The sequence below is a fragment of the Papilio polytes genome, unplaced genomic scaffold (genome assembly GCF_000836215.1).
Source record: "Papilio polytes unplaced genomic scaffold, Ppol_1.0 DF824270.1, whole genome shotgun sequence".
Classification (NCBI taxonomy): Eukaryota; Metazoa; Arthropoda; class Insecta; order Lepidoptera; family Papilionidae; genus Papilio; species Papilio polytes.
Window position 1 is genome coordinate 148,302 of NW_013524934.1, and position 20,739 is coordinate 169,040.

Genomic DNA, 20,739 nt, shown 5'->3' on the forward strand with positions numbered 1-20,739 from the left:
TGTCGGAACGTAAACACTGTGCAGCTTGTTGTCAGTTAGCTAGCCCGCCAACCCGGGTACGATGTAAACAGCTCGCAAACATCATGGCTGCCGCAGATACATCGTACACATTACATTAAATATGAAGGGACGAATTAGATTAATCATTATGCGATCCAAAAATTTACATCATAGTCACTATTTAAGACACAGATTAAAAAAATCACTAGCCTTTTACAAAAGGATTTCAATTGATAAAAAAAAAATTGAAAATGGAATAATGTAAACCAGCATTAACCTTTCCCGTGGTTCGTTTATTTTAATTAATCGAATTATAAGACAGAAGTAGTTGATAATGTTATTATTTAATAATGTGATTATTATTGTAATAAATCCTAATATAATTATAGCATATCGATTACGAACTATGTATTGTATTGATACAGTTTATGGTAATTACCGATAATTTCTAAGAACTATTATTATTATTTTTTACAGCGTATTAAATGGTGAAACGGTATTGTTTCTTGGAAAATACATAAATGTAAATATGCTGTCACTATTAATCTATTCAAAATTATTAACATTTTTAACAAGCTTATGCTCGCGACTTCACCCGCGTGAATTTAAAATGTAATAAAAAACATAGCCTATATTACTTAGATAAATTACCTTTCTAAGGGTGAAAGAATTTTTGTAATCGGTACAGTAGTTTTTGAGTTATTTTAATACATACAAAAATACAGAAATACAAATCTTTCCTATTTATTATATTAGTATAGATTACGTCTCCCTTTTTAACTTAACTTTTTAAATTCTCAAGATATAATTGTGAATCACTTATTATGATATTGTTATCATTGTCAACCTTGCAACAAAGTGATGCGGTAATAAATCGAGTTCTTAAAACAATTTCCTTACTTAAAAAATCTTCACAGCGGAAAAACGTACGTCTCAAGAAAAACGGAACAGATTGTGATCATGTTAAGTGTGATACTCAACAAATATATATTAGGAAAACAAATTGTATGCAATCGGTTACTAAACTAAGGATTTTATTGTTTACTAGCTGTTCCCGTGCGACTTCATTCGCATGGAAATATGAAAATTTTATTTCATTGTTTACATTTGTCAAATTACAAATGTCAAAATGATATGACATGATGACAACTTTGCTTCCTTGATGTTAGCAGCAACTTATGGCCTCTTTCCCATATTAGGGTTTTTATCCAAAATATTTACCCCCTGAGTTTAATGGCGTGAAAATATATACCCTAAAGCGTGACGTAAGTGTAGGGCTTTATATTAAAAAGAAAATTATTCAGAAACATGTTATAATTGCTGACATCTTAGGCAACAAAGAAGTGTGTGTTTACGCTTTATTATAATAAGTATAAATATATAGTATAGAAGTATAGATTAGAATCAATCGAGCTACAATTAGGCTACGCAATAAGGTACAAGTACTAACCAAAGATCGCAACCGAATAGTAACATCGGCCTTCGCGCTACGAATTTGGAATTTAAATTCGTCCTAAAATACGCGGGCGGTTTTCCCGACAGGCGTTGCACAAGACAACGCCACTATAGACGCAGCTGCCGGACACATATGGCACGATTGTTAAACCAACACATTACACATTTAAAAATACTATTTTAATCTAAAACGCTGGTATGCGAATAAAAAATAAATCTGAATAAACATATTTCCGCATTTATTCCATTTATTTAGTCGATGACAGACGAAGGCAGGATCATACATTTTTATCGTAACTAAATGAATAATGACTTTAAATATGTGAACCGCTGGGATCTTCTGAGGGTCGTTAATATGTAATACTTAAGTTATTGCACTTGATAATGGTTACCATGACAAGATGTATTAAGTTACTGTTTAGCGGGTCTATACGCAGATACAGTTCAATGCAATAGCATTGATGCGTCGCTAGGAGGAGGGGTAGGAGGGGGGAGGGCAGAGGTCGCGGGAGGTCTTGTCCTCACAACATTCACAAGCCTCTGTTAATTATTATATAAACGTGTTGATGAACATCGTTTGTACTCGTACTATTCGTATACTTATGTAAGTCCCATTTGTATATATTAGGTTTAATTCACACCCGGTCTAAAGGTCGCCATTGAAAACCTTTTTGACTGATCTTGTATGTATGATATGCAGAGTGAAGTAAGAAAAAATTATCATTCTACTAACGAAAAATAAACCACAAAGGAAACATTTAAATCACTTATAAAACCGACAACATATTCTCACGTAATGTTATATCAAAACAAGGAACTTCGCGGCCTAAATACTAATGTGCCAGGGTAATAATAATCGAGAGGAAAACCCTGTGTGAGTCATCAGCGCAATTACCTGATGCTGCACGTGACACCATCGCGACAGTCTCCTAAATATGACAACTAATGTGGCCCCCAACAGCCACAAAGCTATTTTATTATGAACCAGGAACTATGAATCTTACATGATACTGCGATGAATACAAATTATTCATTATTTTTGAATATTTTAAGTTTTAAGTAACGTTACTGAAAAACCCAACTTGCTACGCCCACTACAGCTGACTGTTAAATAAGATTTAACAAGTTATTTTCCTTAGACTTCTACAATCATTCATCTGTACGATCAAAGGTTAATAACAAGTACCTATTCTGAAACTAAGTATTTGATTTATTATGCTCATTTGAAACGAATCTCGTCAAAGTTGTTTGTCTTTACCGATACATGTTATTTATGAAATCAACAATGGTATGACCATAAAGCATTTAAATATATACTGTTCCGTTTGCTTTTTGAGAGTTAGGCATCGATCTAGGCCGTCTGTTTTTTAGGAAAGCGTCGTCAAGGACCTGGAGGTTATTACGAATATTGCGAGACAGTTGCGTGAACGAATTGGTAACGTCATCGATAAGATTTGTATGAGATTTGATGGTATACTTGTTCGCCGTTGAAGACGTAATAAAAACGTTCTCATGAATATTCGTGATAAGCCCTCAGGTTACACTAAATGAACGTTGTTTAGTAATACTAAAATGAGACTTAGAATATGTTAAAGTATCAAATTAGTTACAAAGTGTAGAACTTTTTAGAAAACCGCTATTGTCAATCAGAATTATTTTAGGCTATGATTTGCATATTTTTTCATATTCCGATGGCATTTTTAACGTAGTATCGTGTCAAAGCATGTTTTAAAAAAATGCATTTTTTGAAAGCGAGTCATATCTCCCCATTATCAAGGTATCTCACGAAGATCGATTCGTTTCGATTTTTCCAAGCAAATTGCGATCGTCTGCACGACACTTACGTCACGATACCTGCTTGTCTTCTCCTCTAAAATCATCAAATCTTTATTAATATAAAACTTATTTAAACTCAGCAGCATGAATTCGAACCCTTCACATAACTCTTGTTTCCGCACCGTAATTAAGATGTGTTTCATATTTTTAATTATATTATAACTTTGACCTTAATTAAAAATAAAGACTAACAATGTGTGTTAATATAAAATATGAAAACCAGAGTGTAGAGTCAGTTAATGTATTGAAATAGTTTGCGACGCATCTCGTTACTCCCAGTTTAATTACACCGGCGACGTGACACCGCGTGACATACATTCTCAATTTGCACTCGGGCTCGGGGTGGGTTATACAGCCCCTCATGAATACCATCAACCTCCACACTAGCATTAACACCGCGACCTCACATTTCATCTCTTGTGTCTCACACTCGCACGTAAATACAAATCTACCGCCAATGTTCATCAATGAAAAATATATAATTTAATTTAATTAAGTGAATATGTGCAAATCAAAATGTTAGTAATATTATAAATGCGAAAGTTTGATTGGATGGATAGATGTTTGTTAGAGTCTGTAGCCTAAACTGCTGAAGGGATCTCGATGAAATTTGGCATAGATGTAAAAGATAGTCTAGAAGAACACATAGGCTACTTTCTTTTGTTTTTTTTATGTCACGGGAATGGATTCGCGATAAGAACTGGTGTACAATAATTAATTAATCATTTATCTGTTAGTGATAACGGATTTCATTCCAAGTTTGAATTAACAGTCACTATATAACTGGTTGTTCTGTGACACCAATGGTCAAATCATTTCGAAATAACAATTCAAACTAGCTCCGCTAATCTCATAACAATAGCTCGGCTATTTCGAATCCTCGGTGTAGTACAAGGTCACGGTTGTCACGGCAACGGCCGGCTACAGCGAGAGGGACACGAAAGTAACGACTTTCACCAGCGGACAGCGGACAGCGGACAGCGACGGCGGACGGTAACGGTGCCGTCCGATTGCCATCATTACCACTTTATCCTAATTAACGTCTAGCGCGTAACGGTCCGAGGCGGCATGATGGCGCGCAGACGCCGCCGGCCACTGTTCAGACAAAGCACTGTTACTATATAAAGTCGCCAACACACTAACTTTTGATATATAAAAAAGTCGATCATGTGTGTAACCGATTAATTTCTTTTAAACCATATTCCCATTGCTGCCTTTGGTTCTAATATTGTGATTTAGTTTTACAATAAATCATATTTATTATTATTATACTTAGATTGTGGATATTAACATGATATTGTGATTTCGGGCATCCTCGCGCCGGCAAACCATGGCACATTGGTCACCGAACAATAAGGTCAATAAGTTTGCCATCTACAAGACTTACAATGAAATTGTACTGATTTAAATTTTAAATTATATCTAACCTTTACCCAATTGAAGTAAAAAATATATACAAATACATAAAAAACTTTACATTACCATTTTTTCTATTTTCTTGAATGTAAGAATTTGAAACTGCCGTTAAGATTGCTACAGGTATGTTTTAATTTAATGATAAAAATAACCGTTAAGAAGCAGAAGGATAAGAAAAAAGCTACCTTTTTTAATCTAAGCTTTTTATATAACTAAGTGAACTGATAAGCGATATAAACAAAACGACTCACCAAACTGTAAATAACTAAGATATATTCACGTTATCTTATAAATATGACACGTATGATATACTAACTGATGACCGCGACTCCGTCCGCGCGAATTATCGACAAAATTAAGTATCCTATGTTTTCTGCCTGGACATGCTCTACATCTATGCTTAACTTCACCTACATCCATTCGGCTTTGTAGGAGATACTTTATAACAAATATCCGTTCAAAATACAAAATGATGAAAGAGTCCAATTACAGTAATTCTGTAGTAATTCATGTAAGTAATTCTTCAGTGTCTCTACTTCCTCTAAACACAATATTGTCGTTGATCAAACAATAGTATTCTATCAACTTATATCTTGTCGACAAACTTATATACGTATAATTGTCACTTCCATAACATTGTTGGCACTGACGTCGCATTGTGAATTGCCAAGCATGCTCCTTACCACACTACGATCATAGATAGGTACCCATTTTAAGACCTAATACGTAATAAAACTTTTTTTTGCTAGATTTGTATCTTATTCTCTAACGAAGTATTTTTATTTAAATAATAGAAAACATAATACGTAAAGTCTCACGTGTTGTAACCTTATCGGTGTAAGCAGATATAACAATTACTATCAGGCTGTACATCTAGCTAAAGTATTACGTCCCGTATAAAACGTGATGGAGGCGTGTTGGTCCTATCAGCACGATGATCAGATCAGAAAACAGAGACTAGACAAAAATACTAAAGCTATGAATTATTAAGTAAAAATTACTGATAAATATCGCTAATTTCATTGCAATAACAACACATGTGTGTATGTTTACACAGGCGTGTCGAATCACAATGCAAAGGATGGTAAGTGTGTCGCGGGGTCGCAGGTGCGCGCGCCCTCTGCAGCCGGAGTAACACCAACAGATACCGTTGTAAAACAAAAGAGTCAAAACTGAACCTAACAAATAACCTTTTGAAAGAAATGCATATAATACTGTAACGTAAATAACAAAGAAGCGCAATGACATAAATTGCAACAAAGTAGTCAAGAACTCCCATCCATCGGAGTGCAGATCCTGCCCGTGTCGCAGTTGCGTCACCGCCGCGCCGCGCCGCTGCTGCCAGTCGCCGGTTGCAATTTCACGTCCATTCACAAGTTTCGTTCCACACCCACACATCTCCGCATCTAACAAACAAACTAAATTGAACGATTCAAATGTTTCCGGTCCAACAAAAAAAGCCGGGGAAAGTTAACAGGTTTTATAAAAACACGATGCCTTCGTGAGATATTGTCCGATGACAGATTACTGACAGAGGGTAGTAGTGGTAGCGGAGACTGGCGCGGCGCGGCGTGGCGCGGCGAGTGGAGGTTTGTTTTTGTGTACGTCGCTTAACTTATGTCATCGACAGCTACTTACACCTGTCACCCGAGCACTCACAAACGTAACGTTTGATGAGCTCGTTCTCTGTTTTATTATCAAACGAGCTGTTCTCTATCGTATATAAAAGTAATAATAGCATTCCTAATTCAGTATTGTTATAATTTCGTTCTTCCATTAAAGTTGCAAAAATAATGACACGTCTACGAGAAGTATCACAAAATGCTACGCTTCACCGCGCCTGTATTCTTCGCCTTGAGACTGACATTAGCGGTCTCATTAATGCTGTTCTCCGCTGTAACGACTGACAATTGTTGCTGAAAATGCTTTCCACGATTACTATATCAGTCCACAAAATAAAAGTATCATGGCGAGACATAAATGAAAACCTCTCTTCACAGTTACATTATCTCGATTGTTATGTAAGCTTCGAATTCGAACCGATACGTGCAGAAAAGATATCGGTCCATGCAACTTATGGACATAGACACAAAGAGGGACAATACTTTGTAATAACAGTCGCCTACTACTGGCCACTGTTACAATGCGTCACAGCGACGTGACTCACCATAACGTAGCCCAGTTCACTTTCCTCAACAAACACAATGGCCGCCAACAACCATACACCATCACCTTCCACAACAAATTTATAAACTCAACAAGTAGAGCAAAATTGTTTTTAACACTTCAATCGCAATATGTTTCATGTTGGGAAATTTCAAGTGACGGTGTGCAGTGTGCCGGTGGGCGCTAGTCCTGTCCTGCCTGCCTTGAAGCGGCGCAGCGTGAGTCAGTGGGCAAGTTCAATGCCGTGCAGCCGTCGCGCCCTCAGCCGCCCGCCGCCTCGCGGTCTACAGAGTGCCTCAATGCCGTATGCTAATGTGCTCCATATACTATCAATACAGATAAACTAACAAAAACAAACAAACTTCAGTAAAAGTTGATAAAAAGTCAGTGTTGTCCCATTTATACGAGTATAGCTTAACCGTTTTTTTTTTTAAATCAAACTCTACAAATTTTAAAGAACAGGCCGTGTATATTGCTATCTCACAACGAGACTGTAACTATATAGTTAAATTTTATCTGATGCTGAGCCGAGTGTTGTTAAGTCACTGTATCAGGTATGATCTAAGGCCTCGTGAGCACGTAGCCTGCACGCATAACTCGCTATCTGTGCTCTGAGCTGAGGGCTGGGGCCGTCAATGTAGAATAATACCTTCCTTATACAAGATAATAGACTCTATCAGATAAACGATTGTGAAAAGAGACGGACATGTATATGTACAATACAGGATCGACAGTATACAATATTTATGTTAATTATGAGCACAACTGACAAAAGCGAATGCCTAAGCACCTGCCAATGCAAGCGGGTGTGTGCAATGTGAGAGTACGTGCATGCATATGCGTGTGTGTGCATGTTCGTCCGTTTTGATATTCAAATAACTGAAAGCACTTTCCATGATCCAAAATTTTTTTACAGTTCCAACAGACAAAAAAATAATTTAAGATTAATTTACCACATCCTCTATTTTTATACATTTTATCATGTTTCTTTTGCTGGAGGTACGCAGATAAGATCTTTTTGATATCAACTGTCGAATAAAATTATAATTTTAGTGTTATATAATGTGCACAAGCACATAGCAGTGTCGTGAGTCAGCGCAGTGCGATAGTTGCACTCCTAGCGCCTAGCGCATGTAGCCCGCGGCGCAGCGGAGCAACGCCGCTTGCGCAACTTTACAAGAGTGTTGCCCAAAGCTCGCGCTTGCAACTACAATCTTGTGACAATGTAAGCTTTTGATTACAATCGGTTTTTTCGGGATTTCAGTCGGTGTCAGTCAAGGTAGATTCATTACCTTAATGTTACCAGACTTTCAATTGTCAATTGTTATGGTAAAAATGTGGAAATCCTTACGTAGAAATATCACTTCAAACCTCGGCTGACACCGACATCAATGTAATAATAATTGTATAATAGACATAACAGCTACAAAAAGAGAGGTTTATATATTCAAGGAATTATTTCGTTACTTTTTTGTTTAATGTTTTATATGTATAATATTGGATTATGAGTAAATAAAATCAACAAAAAGGAGTCTCCTAGTAAGGTCCGGCGTGTACTTTTACGCGACGTCCACAACCGTTTGATATTCCGGCCGAGCCCCCAACCCCAAGAATGCCATCATATACGGACGTGATACTAACAATCCGTCGGCAAAGCCATACTAAGAGTGTGCAAAAGTGTTTTGATTCATCTTTACCTGGTTGGGTGCTTTAAATAGTTGACTAAATTATTGTATATTTTATAACAAGGCAAACTTTTTCACCTCCACCTTGACGAATAAATCGTAATTAGTTTCGGTGAGGGAGCGCCGCGCGCCGGATGACGTGGATCTTGATTTGTGTAAACAATTCAACAAAACCTTATTTAAACAGCAACTCTACAGCGGTTACTTCGGCCCGGAAACCTGCTTAATTAAGTCCATAAAGACACAAACATGACCGTGCACAAGATGTACGTACTTAACGACATGTAACATCCATTCAAACCGCTCGCTTCCGCTTCGTATGAGCAGCACAGCTCAGCGCCATGTCCTCACGGCTACGTAATGCAATTTTGTTGCTTATTGCTTTGTTGTTCGGTTTGCAGTCGCGTGCGCAGCTAGCTCAGGTGTGTTGTGAGTGTGTTGGACTCTGTACGTCATATGTATACACAACGATGCAGCTAGGCCCGGACGCCGCGCCCACAACTTGGGGCCCACATTTAATATTGTACGTCAAGCGATTTTTCTAATACAATATCCTAGCCAGATAAAGGATGGTGTGTGCGTGTGCGGTCGTGTATTGCCAGCGGCAGCGATAGAGTGCTGAGCATTCTGTGTGTGGCGCCGGCACCGACGCCGGTGCCAACTTATACCATATGACTTGCATAACCGGCTATGGTAACTGAGTGCACCATCACGCGAGCGCGGCGAGGCGTGCGGGCGCACGTGAGGCACGCGTCCTGTTCGCATGCGACTAGCAATGTATCAACTAATATACACGTGCTCTTATCGATCAATTATCGAGCGAGCCTAGTAAATGCCCCGGCAGCCGCCGCGCCGTGCCTTGGCCGTAGCTGCCTCATTTCTAGCCCGACGGTTCCGTCTGTCGTCTCGGACGATTATACAATTTGTCGAAGCCGTTTTTAGTTATTATGCAAAAAGCGAGGCAGAGGTCATTGCGTCAGTGTTTAGTATTCGCGGCGCGGAGGCAGCCTTCGCCGGCAGCGGTGGCGGCGGCGACGACGACGACGGGTGCGCGGGATCATGAGCACAGTCATTAGCACACATCCTGGCCTCCACCTTCTCAGAACTCACCAGCACCCACATATAATGTAAAATACCACAATACGATATTTCAAATATTCGCGCCAAAAAATTAAGAGGTGTAGTTAACATAAATAAAACATTTCTTTAAATTACCCCAGGCAAACATGTAAATATAAAAGCACACCCATAAAAAAAAATTCTGAAAAAAAATTCAGCAATATTCTGAACTTGAAAACTTTTAGGACCCGAAACGAAAATTATAAAAATAATAACTTTGCTTCAAAAATATTTTTTAGGGTCGTGCTCCATCGATGTGGTAAAATAGAGTAGGAGCGGCACTTACCGACTCATCCTGTGATTGGGCTTTCGTAGAGGTAAATCTGTGAGCGGAGATGGAGGCGTGTGTTCAGCGCGAGGCCATGCCGTGCGAGCGGCGCGACGTGCGGGACGCGAGTGGTGCGGGTGGCGGTGGCGGCTCCGCTGCCCGCCGCCCGCGCCCCGCCCCGCCCCGCCCGCCCCGCGCCTGCAGCGACCTGCATTCTGCGGATTTTGCGATCGCTCATCGCTCGTGCTCGTGGCCGCTGGGTCAATGTCCTGTCACTTTTTTTCTAATTCCGTGACTTTTGGTGTGGCATTAACTGGGATAGTTTTACTATTAATTTTAACAACCAACTAAAACCACTGTTCTCGCATACCGCACCGTTTTCAGGACTTTAAAGCTTACGCGCGATTCCAACTTGACTTAGAGGAAAAGTTTCCTAATTAATGTGTTCTTTCTGTCCCTCTATCAAATTGTGGTTTCTAGGAGTAGAGTTTTGAATGTTCATTTTCCACCTTCTGACTTAAAAAAAAGCTCCAAAAACTTTAAAGTCTCCGAAAAGCTAAATACTTATTTAAAAAATCTTAAATGGCGATTAATAATTCTTAAAAGACTTATTGATTACTTACAGTTACTACCTACTAATATTTTCCGTTGACTTTGCTTGTGGAACTGCAAATTCATGTTATTTAATTGGAATACATGGTTTGCGAAGACTAACTATTTGTAAAGACTGACGCGTTGTTAGTGTTTGTTATTAGTCATTGAGAGATATACAAAGGAGTTGAATTACACTAGCTCTCAGGTTGTTACAGGTGACTACTGATTAGTTTCTTCAGCTTGTATGTATAAACTTTACGTATACTTCGGATATTTCTATGCTATCTCTTTAAAATATATGGTAATAAAATAAAATTGAACACTTGAGTATAACTACTCTATGTCTTTCAAAAGCAAATCAATTGAAAACTTGATTTTGAAGTTAGCGGAAAAACAGAGGTGACGAAAAATTTGTTTTATGAGATTGTAGGGAACCTTCGGCGACACCATCACCAACTACCACCACAAGATGTTAACGGGCAAGTGATTTTTTGAAATAAAAAAAAACATACGCGCACGTTTTTCATATTATTGGAATTTTCTTCAAGAAAAATTAATCAAATTTGCTTAAATATTGTAGAGGTACTTATGAATATCGCCGTAAATTTCATCTGCCAAAACACAATATCCTCATCCCTTTCATTTTGTTGTATTAAAAAGAGATAGCAACATGTTTCTGTACAAATGTTTCGGTAGTTTAAAACACAATAAACTTGTAATTTTCGACATCATTTGTACGATAGTTGTTGATATTTAACAGCAATAAGAATTTGTAGAGGGTTTTTATTTTCCTTTTTATCAACTGACCGTGAATACCTGAGCAATCATTTTTAGTAATACACGCTCGATATTTAAAATATCTATATATGTTTTGTTCTTATTTAAATTTAGTGGAAAGAGCGCTTTTTCTTTGAGATCTTGACACGATGTAAAATATAAGAATCTTACAAAAACCTTTAAAATCTTTGCTTCTTGATGTTTCTCGAAAAGTCGACATTAATTATTGAATTAACATGTTATTTTAATTGCAGATTAAATATCGTATCATGTTACATTAAAAATCAAATTTATTTTAATAATTAGGTGCAGTTATATTGCATTTTCCTTAGTAAGCAACAGGCATTAGGTGAGTGACCTAGTAAATCAGTGCAGTGTACGGTCCGCAGAAAAATTAAGCAATAGACGACACGTGTATACTTTTTGTAATTTTATACTTGGTATATGAACATTGAATAAGTCTTATTTATAGTAGAAGTGGTCCTCAGCATCGTAATTTTTACTCGTTGTTAAAATTATAATTTTGAAGATTGCTTTCATCTGTTTTTTTTTTTCTATTAGATTTGCTGTCGACTGTACTAAGTTAAATTTATTTTTATTCTTGAACGTTTCATAGATACTGCGTCTTCACGCACGACACGATATTATATATATTTTAAACATCACAGGTATGGACACAGGTTAAATGATCCGGCAGTATGAGCAGAGTTTATTCGCATGAAGGATCTGAGAGGCTATTTATACAAAGCCTTGCTCGGGATCGTACGTACTGTTTACGCCGAACTCATCGCAAAAGCTTTGTACTAACGGTGATTCTACCTCTCCGCGCATTATTGTTACCTACGCCTATTATACACATCTTATATTTTAATTTAGCATTTTTATAATCTACTAGCTTTCGCCCGCGACTTCGTCCGCGTGGAATTAAAAAAAAAACGAAAGTATATAGCCTATGTGTTCTTCCACACTATCCTCTACATATATGCCAAATTTCATCGTGATCAGTTCAGTAGTTTAGGCTACAAACTCTAACAAACATCCATCCATCAATCTAAACATTCGCATGTATAACATTGGTTAGTATGATAATACAGGTTTTTTTCCTCTTGAAGAAATACGAAGAGTTAATATGTAAGTCATTGCTAATTTTTATGTCAAAATGTCATTCGGGGACTATAAGTGAAAATAAAGAAATATACGTAAGGAAAAAGCAGTTTATCGGGCCGTGGCGCTGCGCCGGCGCCGGCGCCTCTTTCTTTATTACTACTAACATAACTGACAAGTTACAGAGGCGTTGCCTTGTTTTATTTCTCGTTGCATCCTTTTTACGCGTCTTGCATTCCTCTGTCTCATTATATTAGTAATAACAGGCACACAAACATGGAAAAAAATTATAGCCTATTTTGAAATGAAAATTAAAAAGTGTAACTTGAAGGAACTTGGACTAAAAGATTATAAAAGCTGTGATACGATAAATTAATTAAAAAAGGGCAGTTTATTTTTCTGCCCATTGTACTTAAATGTAACAAATAATATTTAAGTGTTACGTAAGACAATGTGAACGACATCCACTTTTGACAAACAAGTAATGTGATGAATCGCATTTCCACAGCAACCTATTTGTCATGGCCACTTGTTTATTAGAATAATGGTCAATATTTTACGAAATAAACAAAATTAAAAGACGTGAATATATAAATTGTCGAGTCGGAGAGTTGTCGTGTCAGCATTGGATCACGCCACTGCCGGCGCCTAGCCGCCCGCCATCCGCCGCCCGCCGCCCGCCATCCGCCGCCCGCCGCCCGCCATCCGCCGCCCGCCGCTCGCCGCCCGCCGCCGCTGGCGCCCAGCACTTGGACAATCGTGTTATTGCAACATTTTATCCCTATAATCAATTTTGATCTAGTCTTTAACAACCTTTTTTGACACATAAAAAGATGGTTTCTTATTTACGGGACTTATGTAACATGTACTTTGTTATTTGTTTTTGGATGCTGTCACGTCCTGATAGATAACTTGTAATTGTCTTTATTATCATTAAAATTGCTTATAACTAAAGGAGTTTTAAAGTAAATTAGTTGTTGTAGCATGGGAGCGAACAATGGCAGGATTAGAACGTGCGACCGCCGCATGCCATGGCGCGCTGAGCCTTGTGACTCAACACCCACGCTGAGCACATCCTTGCATGTTAACCTTTACCGCATCAATAGCAACAATAAACTAAACGATGACGTGTCAGCAAAAACGGATGTCCGCCAGAGTGATGAGTTACGACTACTTCGTCCTGGCGTCGAGCCGACGACGTGACGCGGCCGACACGGAACAGGCGATGTGAAGACACGGCGATAACATTATTTTTCCACACAGATAGATAAAGATCTCAGAAAGTTATAAGTAGGTACCGTAGTCAACAGTTGTAAAGACACGTTTTTATTTCTTGTTTTCTTACAGTTCTGGCATATTACCTTATCAAGGAATAACTACAAGTACTGTACCAGTCAATACTTTTGTGTCTTTCGATGACATATTCTTTTCCTTAAAATTGTTTTCTTCTGAAAAGTACAACTAATTTAGCTTCATCTCATACCTTCGTGAAATAAACAGAGATCGCTCTACATTCACGTAAGTCGAAAAAACTTTCAAGTGTTTACTTTCGGAGATTGACTCCAACGACCTTGAGTCCCTTTGCACCATCTTGTTGGTCCGCGAGCTGCCCGGAGTGCGGGGTGCGGGGCGCGGGGCGCGGGGCGCAGGGCGCAGGGCGGGCCCTGTATCGATCCCGCAGCCTCCGAGCCCCCGGCCCCAGCCTCGCCTCACGACCCGACCTCGTCCGTCACTCGCGGGAAATTAGCAATTATTCAAAGCTTTCTGAAGTCGGCAAACTAATATCGTTACTTACTGTTTTATGAATTGCGAAGAACTCAATACAAGCTGTGAAATTATTGACTTCAATAATAACGATTGCCTTTTGGTTGGATTCTATTTGGAAACATAACATGTAACTACAGCCTGTCACTCAACAGTACGAAGATTATTGCATTACTTTAGTTCAAAATGTGCTGGGGAAAAAAGTGGGATTGGGTAAGCCCAGTGATTGATTTGACATCAGATGCCGATTTCTTTACAATTTTCGAATGTTAGTGTATAACAACCGGATGTTTTACATATACAATAATTTTAAATAAAGAACATTTTTTTTTTCAAATTTTTGGCCATTGGTTATGAAATAAAACTACTGGTAAATTGCGTAAATCTATGTCAGAGACTGTGTAAAGCATTGATGAAATAAGTACTCATATTACACCAGCTTGCAAAGCCGTGGTGTTGGTGAAACAGGTCGCATGTGCACTTGTGCAGCACACTGTTGCACAAATAGTGCTGCGCTGTGCGAGCTGTGCGGCGCCGCGGGATGCCCCTAGCGAGCGGCGTCAGCTAGTTGCTACAAGTCGTTGACCAGCCCATAGACAACACGTGCAAAATTACACAATAACTTTTAAGCCTACTACAAATAATAGCATTCAATAAATCCCCCAGAAATTAGAAGAACATAGCTATGATAAATCTATATCTGCAAGTCAATTTTATTCCGTTATATGGAGATAGTTACAAGCTTACCCAAGCACTCGGAATGAAAGCTGTTTTTACGATATTTTACATACAGTGTCGTTTGGAAGGATCTCGGGCGCTCCCGACCCGCCCCAGCCTACTTACCCGTGCTCCATTCCCGCCCGAACGAACGACTCACAAAAGTCTTTCATTTCACGAAGAACTGGCAAGTATAAGTCGTCTAACCTACTTCCCTTAATACCTTACCCTATTTCCTGCGACTAAAAACAAACCCTACGCACTTGAAAAAAGATCTAAAAGAAGCTAGCAACAGGATAGCAAACTGGTGGTTCTAAAGAGCTGAGGAAAATTGAAGAATGTTTAAGCGTCCGTTTATTGCGCGGGGTCAACAACTGGGGAGGAGGTCGCCGGCGGCCGACGAGTTTCAGAAATGAAACTACTCGAGTGTAGTCTGTAGCATCCTCTGTATGTCGTGAGCATGGCCGCGGCCGCCGCTTGCATTCAATTCCACTAAGAGCCGTCGTGACCTCGTATAAGTCCAGATGAAATAACACACTTTAAAAATTTTAGCAACAACATAAAAAGTTGCGAAGTTGAGCCAATACAGAAAAAATACCTATAAAGATAGACCATTGTTATATATCTTTTTCTATAAATCAATACAACTATTTACAGTTATTTTCTTTTACTTATTCGTTCTCCATATGTAGCTATATAACTGTGTTAAATGCAAGGATACATGTTAATTATATTGCTATTTTTATTCACAGGAGTACGGATTTACATTGTTTAGTATGAAAAGATAACCGAAGAAAAAAGATCAAAAAGTACCTTAATAGAGCGAAACTATCATAGCGAAAATAAGCAGACTGACCACTGTTCTGTTGGTGCTATTTAACAAAAAACGCAATAGTTGAAACTAGAGAGTGTTGATTAAAAAAAACTCTTAGTTAAACATATGTTTTCCAAGAAAAGTTGAGATGACAATTTTTACAGAAGGATGAATCTTGAACTCTAGACCTCATAATTCACGGAGTTCTCAGAATCCGGTGACCACTCATGCATCAACTAAATATCTCATATGGTTGTGAAGTGTTGAAACGTTTTCCTCAAATTAGGCACATTTCAGACATATTTTCCTTATTTTACCAAATGCTTTAACTCAGCTGTATTAAAAAGAGGCTTATTAATTTAGTCATTATATAATTTTGATGTCACAAGGAAATGAAAAGTCTTTTGCAGGTTGCCTGCGATTATTACCGCACTTAATATCAGGATTATTTTTAAGTTACTTTTTTTTAGTTGAAAATTTTAAACAATGTGATATTTTCTTGGAATTCCTCAGGACCAAAGCGTAAAAAATGAATTTAAAATTAATGAACAAAAAGTGATCTCGCTGAGGACAGGATTCGAACCTGCGCGGGTAGAACCCATTGGATTTCAAGTCCAACTCCTTAACCACTCGGACACCTCAGCTGTATATATCGTGTTGAAAATTACTGATAACATTTTATGTACATACACAAAACTTAAAATACATATAGACCAATGAACGTTTAATAACATAGGTACAATTTAACTTTTATGGAACACTTGAAATAATTGTATGCGAGTTTGCTGCGCTCGCGCAGGATACGCTTCCCGCTTTAAAATTACGTCGAGGAGGTCATGTATAGTGAAAAATAAATAAGCTCTAGTTATTTACTAACAGATATGTAATTAGAACCTTTTCTGTAAATGTCCTTACGATTACGAAACAATCAGAAACAGCCTTAGCCATCATATATAGTTATTTGCACAAGTGTACAATATATACGTATTAATCTCATTTTGCTGTTTATTATGACAAAACAATTATCACAGTTTTACAGTTTGATTATGAGTATTAACTATTTATTTTATTTAAAATGCATTTTTTAATAATTACACGGTTTCGATTTATGTATACTTTCTTGAAGTCCAGTTATGAAGGCTAACCAAAACTATTCCATCGTAAAAATATGTCTGGTATTTGCAGCAGTCCTTGCAGTTATTGATAGAGGAGGTGGAGAGCGGGCCAAGTTTAAAGATATTGAGAAATCTTCTGTCGCTTATCGTGGATCTAAGTTAATAAAACGAATAAAAAAGGCATTGTCCATGTAGAGTAACGGGGAATTATTAAAAACAAAGAAGGAAAAAAACAACTTGCAAAAGAAAAATAATTTCAGCTATGCTTGGGACTCCGCTGAGCTGTGAAGAAATGGAACACGGTTCCTCTCTTGCTAGTTGCTTTCTGTCCTGCCAATTACTTTTACCACTACCATAGTAACTGTTCTCACTGTCACACGATCCAAGAAATATTTCAGAAAACACTAGCTTGGCGCTTAGCATCTAAAAAAAAACTCAGAACAAAGAATAAATAAACAAGAGTAGCGCCTGCCATTAAGAAGTAGCATTTTTACCCAATAGGTACTTAATAAATAATTGAATAATGTTTTCCATTCTGATATTTTTTTGGTTTGGGTTTTGGGGATTCTTATGGGGATAATACAAAAATGGCTTAAAATTTTAACTTGCCATATGTTTACTTGCCCTATTTCGCTAAGCGGGACTGACAGTTTCTGGCTTCGAAGTTATTCTTCGAAGGTTCGAAGGTCGAAGGTTCGTTAAGCTTCGAAGGTATTAATTTCTTTGGAATTCAGTTGATTGTACAATTGGGTAACATTAAAAGTTAAAAAACATACTAGTTGTAATGTAAAATATACGATTTCATGCATCGAATGTAGGTTTTCCTTGTAATCAAGAAGTATATTTAGATTTTTTTTAAGTTTTTTGTTTAATGTTAAGATATAAACAAAATTTACTTGTTAACTTTTTTTTCTTTTACAAGATTTGCAACTGTACTTTTTATTAATTATTTCAAAGTAATTTTTGGTTTAAGTACATTCATAAGAAACTGTCAAAACGGAACGTTGTTTTCCATGATGGCAGTTGTGTGATGTTTTGGTTTTTTTTTTCATTAAAATTCATTTAAATCAAAACTGTAACAGTGCGACGATGTCATGTATTTATGATAAATTAAAATAAATTGGTGAAGTGCTATTAATGTTTAGTATGTCAGATGGTAAAGGAAGGACGTGGGTGTTCTAAAATGCCGTGCGAGAGTTGCGCCGTTCAATTCAGTGTATTTAAGCGAAAACGGGTTTGTTCTGAGTGCGAGCGATATTATTGTGGAGGATGTCTTCGTCGCGGCGGTGGCATCATGTGCGCACCATGCCGAGTGCTGTCAACGCGGCCACTCTCCCGGCATGCCATCACCCACCTGAAAGTTCGAGACTTGCAGTGTTTCTTACAACATCAGAATATCTCAACTCGAGGCTGCGTCGGTGCGTTTACATTGTTTGTGATTGCATGTACATTCTAGATTGATTCTCAAGTCTACATTTATGTAGATATAAGGCTCTCTCAAAATGTACTAATGTGTCTATAGAAATGGGCAATTGATTGATAATTAAGACACATTAACATGTTAATTCAAAGACTTTCAAAGATTTCAATCAATGCCACACTTTCTCCATCTTCTTTCATTTGTCAATTAGATATGTTATATAAATACCTGTCCAGACCTGACAGTGCATGAACCAGGGACCATTTATAACAATGTTTATTCTATTAAAGTTGTTCTATGTCAAACAAACTTGATTATCAGGTCTGTATGCCACTTAGAAAGGACAGTTAATGCCAATAATTTTTTTTAATCAATCTAGACTACAGCCCAGTACATAAGTTTCAGGATAATCTGGCAAGTCTGGACTATACTATTAAATATATTGCCATGTCTCGAGACTTATGTATCATTCCTTTAAACTATATGATACAAGTGTTAGGTACTTCCCCGAGGAAATCTGTGTGTTATAAATTAATGATATATAACGCCAGTAATAATAGCAATTTTACAAATCCAATACAAATTGATAATGGCATTGAATACTCTTATCACTGCTTGTCAATTGTTTTGGGCTGACTTCTCAAGTTATTCCCCCTCCCCTCCCACACAACCTAGTCAGATAAGATAATAAGGACAAATACTTTGTAACCGAGAAGTGCAATATCTGTACAATCAATGAACAGTAATTACTACTGATACAAATGTGTTTATCTATGTTAATTTAATCATTTACATCGATTATAATGTTGTCTTTATCCCATTTTTGATTTATTTCATGATTATATGATAATTTGTAATTAAATAACAAAGTAAATATTTTGTACTTGATTTGATATCAGTAATGTTAAAAATTCAAGATAAGTATCTGCTCACTATGCAGTGTACTATTCCATGGGCTATGGGGCATGTTCATACTCAACTCCCCTTTTCTAAGCAAATCAAAAGACTCTAGTTTAAAAGTTCATGCTATATATCTATGGAGATGAGACAATGGGGACATAAACCAGAAAGTGTTAAGAATGAATGTGGATGGCTACAAAGGAAGAGGAAGACCAAAGAAAGTATGGATGGATTGTGTAAAAGAGGATATGCTTAAGAGAGGAGTGGATTCAGATATGACAGTAAATAGAGATGTATGGAAGAGCAGCACATACTGTGCCGACCCTCCTTAAGGGATAAGGGCAAGTTGATGATGATCTATGATAATATGGTGATTGAAAAATAAATGAATAGAAAACATATGAAATTACCCAGAATAAATGCGGCTTGTAGACAGACTGACAAAAAGATTTTATATGTGTTTAAATTTTCATTATCAGCAACACAAATATCATCTTAGTGAAATCTGGAATTTATTTTTAGATGTAACATAGCAGTACTGCAATTTTATATTGTATATAATTAAAGTCAAGTATAGAAAATTTAGTAAACCATGGGATTGGCTTTTTTCAGAAAAAGATGAGCTGGTGGGTCTGTGCGTCTCACATGTAAACAGCACGGCGTACCGGCGGCGAGGAGCGCGCGGCGGCGCCTTCAGCGGCCTCAAGGGTCTCACCAACAACATCAATGACTTCCTCAACTCCGCCTTCGACATGCGCGCCCCCCCGCGCGACCCCCCGCGAGACCCCCCGCCCGCTCGCAGTGAGATACTGCTCCTCTTCAGTTTGTTTGTTACATCTTAGCTTTTATACAAATACAGCATGTAGCATTCTTTTATAATCTTTGATTATACAAAATGGCTGAAAAGGAAGAAAGAGAGCAAGTGGATGATCATATGTTATGTTACCATTACCACTGAATTGAAACACACAGGAACAAAAGTTAAATTTTACCAAATAGGAAAAATTATGTTGTCCTTAAAGTGAATAACTTGTTTCTATGTAAAAGAAAACATAATAAATGTGATTTACCTCAAGTGTTGTATTGCAGCTTATCAAAACAATAACTTGAAACCCACTTTTTGCTAACATAAGTTATTTTCCCTACCACTACTAGCAGTTGTGGTCTAACATTGTCAAGTTGTGATGTTGAATTTCATTCTCTGTTCAATATCACTTCAAATATTTCTGGATATGATGTTAATCTTATATTGTTTGTGTGCAACGTGTTTCGGAATGGTGATAGTTTGTGTTGGATGTATTGCAGTTTGACGACAAAACAAACCAATTTGATTCATTATGTTAAAATTAATTGCAACCAAATAATCCCTATTGTTTGGGCGACGCTTTCATTTAAGTTTTCAGGATATTCATTGATTTATTATTTATTGAGAAGCTTGTGACAAAGTACATATGTAAATGCTACAAAACTATGAATGCATGTTTGGTGACACGTGTGATCGATGCCGGCACTTGCAGGCAGCTGCTTCAACGCGACGCACGTGCACGCGGCGCCGCACCCCGCAGCCCCCGCTGGCCCCGCACGACCCC

The 20,739-nt window shown here is 37.6% G+C and overlaps 1 protein-coding gene and 1 non-coding gene across 2 annotated transcripts in view; both read right to left on the reverse strand.

Moving 5' to 3' along the window:
• Positions 1–10,083, reverse strand: part of LOC106104473 — a 29,739-nt gene extending 19,656 nt beyond the window's left edge. Inside the window, exon 1 of the mRNA XM_013284538.1 lies at positions 9,964–10,083. Within this exon, the coding sequence (XP_013139992.1) occupies positions 9,964–9,971 (8 nt within the window). The 5' untranslated portion in view covers positions 9,972–10,083. The remainder of the gene's footprint in view (positions 1–9,963) is intronic.
• A 6,194-nt stretch (positions 10,084–16,277) lies between these two features.
• Positions 16,278–16,359, reverse strand: Trnas-uga. Its single transcript has one exon. It is a non-coding gene; the product is annotated as a tRNA-Ser (tRNA).
• Between the last annotated feature and the right edge of the window lie 4,380 nt (positions 16,360–20,739).